Source organism: Penaeus japonicus, unplaced genomic scaffold, assembly GCF_977035675.1.
Source record: "Penaeus japonicus unplaced genomic scaffold, GWHDUDI00000001_assembly GWHDUDI00000039, whole genome shotgun sequence".
Classification (NCBI taxonomy): Eukaryota; Metazoa; Arthropoda; class Malacostraca; order Decapoda; family Penaeidae; genus Penaeus; species Penaeus japonicus.
In genome coordinates, this window is record NW_028234441.1 from 20,244,311 (window position 1) to 20,249,310 (window position 5,000).

General features: G+C 32.5%; 1 protein-coding gene across 1 annotated transcript in view; it reads left to right on the forward strand.

The window, feature by feature from the left end:
- The window catches only part of Sh3beta (SH3 domain binding glutamate rich protein Sh3beta), a gene marked incomplete at its 5' end in the record, with an annotated part of 20,223 nt that overhangs the window by 14,469 nt on the left and 754 nt on the right, over window positions 1-5,000 (forward strand). Inside the window, 3 exons of the mRNA XM_043028377.2 lie at window positions 725-773; window positions 1,821-2,135; window positions 3,729-5,000. The exon at window positions 3,729-5,000 is cut by the window's right edge and continues 754 nt beyond it. Coding sequence (XP_042884311.2) covers window positions 725-773; window positions 1,821-2,135; window positions 3,729-3,733 — 369 coding nt within the window. The remainder of the gene's footprint in view (window positions 1-724; window positions 774-1,820; window positions 2,136-3,728) is intronic.

Consider the following 5,000-nt stretch of genomic DNA (forward strand, 5'->3'; position numbering starts at 1 on the left):
CCGCATAATGGTAGGAAATATTGAGTTTATATTTTGGTAATGGTCTTATCTGCAATTGTATGTTGAACATGAATGGGAGAGATCAGGACTCGATTCTTGAATATTGATATAGATCTTGAATTTAATCTTGTGTACTGAATCAAATCTTGATATTGTTCTTTTTTTAATTTAATCTTGTGTATTGAATCAAATCTTGATATTGTTATTTTTCATTGATATAAATTTTGACTATGTTGATAAATCTTGAATTTTATCAAAATAGAGAACATGAAATTATATTCTAAATCATACATAAACTCTGAAGAACTGGAATTCAAATAATTCTGTACAATTTAGAATCTAGTTTGATTCAACTACTGATATATTGAAATATCATTTACAAAGCACATATATAAGGATTTGATTTTAAGGATAATTTCTCTTCTCAGAGATAAGGTTTCGGTATGTGTGAAAACTTGTACGAGTCAGGTGTTGTGAAAAAGTAAATTGATAAATAAGTAAAACAAGGTATTTTATTTGTTTTAAGGTTACTTTGTATTTTCTTATTTTTTAGTTCATTTATTTACATCTATTGGATATATTTATTACTATTATTATTTTAGTTTTACTATTACTTTTAGTATTATAGAAAAAAGAAAAAAAGAATATATATAGAGTAAACAATTACAACTTGTACAAATATTTCATGATTAAGTTTATTAATATAATTTTTTCCGCATATCAGGCTGAGGTGAACGAAGTGCCGGCTGCAGCACCCGAATCCACCACAGAAGGTAATTATTTTCCCTTGAGTTTAAGAAATAAAAGTAAACGAGATTTGACCTTTAAGCTTCGTCTTGCATACGGATATCCTTTTATTTACATAGAAAGTTGGTTAGGGAGTTACATTTGTGGTGAAAGGTGTGAAGTTTCTCTCACAAAGAATGAAGATTTGAATAGAAAAAAAAAAAAAAATGTAGTTCTAGATGCATTTGGAGTAAAAAGAAACGGTATGTTGTTTTGAAGGAAAGAAAGGTCATGGAAAATTGAGAAAGTTGATGGTTATTTAATGCTAATTGATTTTTTGTATATGATTACAGTTTGTATAAATTGTAGAAAAAGTGAGGAAATTGATTTATCAATTTTGATATGTATATATTTTTTTATGCTGTATTTAGGTTGATTCTATATATACCTGCTCTATTTATGATAAGTATTTTAAAAGGAAAGTCAATGCAAGCTTTAAAAAAGAATTAATGCAAGTTTAATGTAGATTTGAGTTGTACCTCATTATATATAATATTATATAATGATATGTCTATTGAAATCACAGTTTTGTTGCAAAGATTTAAGAGAACTTTTTTTTTTTTTTTTCAATAAGTGTATAGATACAGTGACAATATAATTCAAATTTATAACTGAAATCTTAATCTGAAATATCCATCAATATCAAATAATGAGCTCTTCAAAATAAGAGTAGGACATGATTGTCTCCACTTCTATGCAAGTAAAGGGATATCTTCATATAAAAAAAGAAACCTCTTTAAATATGAAAACTGCCCCATCCCTCTCCCTCCACAAAAGGGAACCATCATTAAAGATTTCCCTAGTCAACCTTTATCTCCCAAAAATTTAATTTGCATGCATCAACAGACCCCCTCCCCCCTATGCTCTAAAGATAAGAATAAAAAGCATGCATTTTAATTGAGTGTAGCTTCATGCACCCACCATTCATGCATTTTTAAATTAAATACCCCCCCCCTCTGCACCCTTATTGTTTGAACTCTTCTAATTCCCCATGACACTGCCTCCCCTCCCCCTTACCCCCACCCCAATCACAGACGAAGGGACGAGAGAAACGGAAGAAGCCTTCGGTGGGATGGTGAACGAGGAACCGGCGGTGGAGGGTGACAACGCAGGGGTCGTATCCGAAGAGTTGAAAGAGGAAAAGGTCAAGGAGGTGGAAGCTGCTGGTGAGGTTGAAGGAGAGAAAGAGGAGGAGGAGGAGGAGGAAGAGGAGGAGGAGGAAGAAGGAGAAGAGGAGGAGGAAGAGGGAGAAGAAGAGGAAGAGGAAGAAGGTGAAAAGGAGGAGGGCAAGGCAGGAGAAGCAGACACGTCAGCGAAAGTCAAAGAAGTGGAAAAGGAAGAAGCTGAAGGTAGCCCCCACGGAAGTGCAATTTAACAATAGACAGCACTCTCCAGCCTCTGTAGAAGTTACACGTATCTAGAACTAACCAGCCAACCACTCGTCGCCACTAGCTATTAATTAACGGCAAGCAGAAGAAAGGGTGCTCGGGTTCCTTGCAGTCATTGGCAGTATTGAACAGCCACTTTGGTGCTGCCGTCTTGATAACTTCTCTTAATATTAGTGCATTGGGGTACTTTGATTGCATGGCTCTTGAATAAAGGAATATATAGAGAAGGGTTATGATAATGCTTTAGTTGTGTAGTTTAAGCTTTGCTTAAGTATGAGGGCTCTTCTTCGCAAGCATTTGTGTATGGTATGGAGTCACAGCTGGGATGGTATTAATTGGTAATATATTAATATCTTTTATAATACACTCATTAACTAATCAAAATGCCTGACAGTAAATAGTACTTTGTAGTATTCTAAATTAAAGAAAAAGTAGTGTTAATGTATTCAACTCATGATTAATTATCTTCTTTCTCTTCTAAAACTTAAAAATTACAAAAGATCATAAATTAGTATTGATCTTTAAATGAATAAATGATGGTTTCATAGTTAGCAGCCTTTAAACATAAATAAAGATTCTCCTTAATCCACACAAAGAGAGAGAATCAAAAAGTGTAAATTATATAAAATAATAAACATGAAATTTATATAAGAATGAATTTAATGAATGCGCTAAATGCTTTATGTGATTTAATTGAACTCGATTTAATATCTTGATAGTTTTATAATTTTAGTCACTGGGTCTTCAAAAATATATTTATTCCCCTGTTGAGTTCTTTAAAGCATTATGCTAGTAATTAGTTCAGAATAGAGAAATTTACTCATTTGTTGTATTGAAAGGTGGCTATAAGTAATAATTGATAGAAATTAAGAAAATACATAGTTAAATTTATATAGCTATGGAATTGTACTTTTCTTTGTACAGACGATGGAAATTTATGTAATGGTTTAATTAAAAGAAAATAGGTTTCTACTGTTTCAAGCTAACAGTCTCCAATCATAGTTTCTTAATAGAAAAGTAGATTGTGTTTCAAAATCACTAGATTTTTTTTTTAAAATCATTAGAAGAAAAAATAAAAGGCTGTGGTCATTGGTTTTTTTTTTTTGTTCATTTTGATAAGTGTATTGTATGTAGACTAATTAACTGCAGTATCATTTTTATTATTATTTAATTTTAGAGAAAGAACTAATAACAGTCACATCATTAATTACAACTTAGTCTTTTAAACAGGGCTTAGATGTGTCTGTAAATACACCAAATAACTAAAAATACTCTAAGGTGATCTTGAGTGACTCATGATAATTGTAACATTTGGGAGAAGTCTATCTATCATCATTTTTTTGATGGTATTATTAACTCATTATTCTTGAATTACCATTCTCATTACCAGCATTATACTGTAGTCTATCAAATGAATCATAAATATAATCACTAAAATCACAGCTTGCAATCAAAAGTGTCAAAACAGGATCCACTGCTCAAGGAAGTAACTTGAGCATTATAATAGAAAATAGAGCCTGAATCTAATACTTTCTTTTATTCTCTTTTTTCCAGCATAGAGACGACCATAGATCTTAAGACAAAACCTACATTAAGCCTGTTAATCACCAGTCACACATGATGAAAGGGAAAGTAGGAAATGTGCCAGTGGTATACATAGAAGTGATCCAACGACACAGCGAAACGCAACAAGAGTCCAAGAGTGCGACCGAGTCTCACTGCCTGCGGGAGACTTAGCCCATGCCGTCTATCGACATCCGTTTTCTTTTTTGTAAGTGGGATGACCGCGAGCGACGAAGCATTCTTAATACCACTGTCGACCAGTTGCTCACAACCAACTCCTTATATGGTGAAGATAAAGAAAAAAAAGGAAAGAAAAAATTTACCGCATTCTACGATAACGTAAAACTACCAACCCTTTCGCTAATGACGTCATTCACAAGCCCATTTCAACCACGTTCCTATACTTTACATGACAGCCATATCGCCTGGGTGTGTGTCCTGGAGCCGAAAATTGCCAACCTAGACTTTAAAACAAACAAACAAACAAAAATAAAGCACAAGACATAATTTACACATGATGTCATCTCTTCATCCTGATATTATGTAATATGTACTCCATGTACTATGCTCTCTCTCCTTCTCTCTCTTCACTCCTTCCAAACTTCTTGTAACGGAGATCTGTTGTGATAGAATTCGAGATCCAATATTTTAGCTCCCATTATCATCCGTACTAAAAGGATATACTCTCTATGTACTTCTATAAATCAGTATTACTAAATGATATGAACTTTCTTCTTTTTAATTGATGTTAACATTATAGGTATGTAAATATTTATGATTTATTCATAAATATCCAAAATCCAGTGGACGTTGGCAAGGTACAGCAATGCAATAAAATGATATTGTGGGTTTGCTGGTTCAGTCTTTTTCAGCGTCTTTTTGAAGTAAATAAGGCCAGTGATTAATTTGAAAGAAAAAAAAATAAAAATAGAAAAAAAAAGTTTATAAAGTTAAAAGATCTTGAAGCAAAACAGACAATAAATATAACAAATTTGATATCTTATTTATTCTGATTACCATCTCAGATGTGTGTAGGAGCTGCAGAAAACAAGTGAACTTGATGAGTGCAATATATGATTAATAAAAAGATAACACTGCCACTACCTGTGTTGTGACAGGTTGTGATGAAGTTGTATGTTATTTCACATGCCAGGAACCTGCCACATATATATATGTAATTTAAATGTATTGTGAGCAAATACACACAAATATACTTGAAAACATGCATGAACACACTCTACACACACACACACACATTTACAC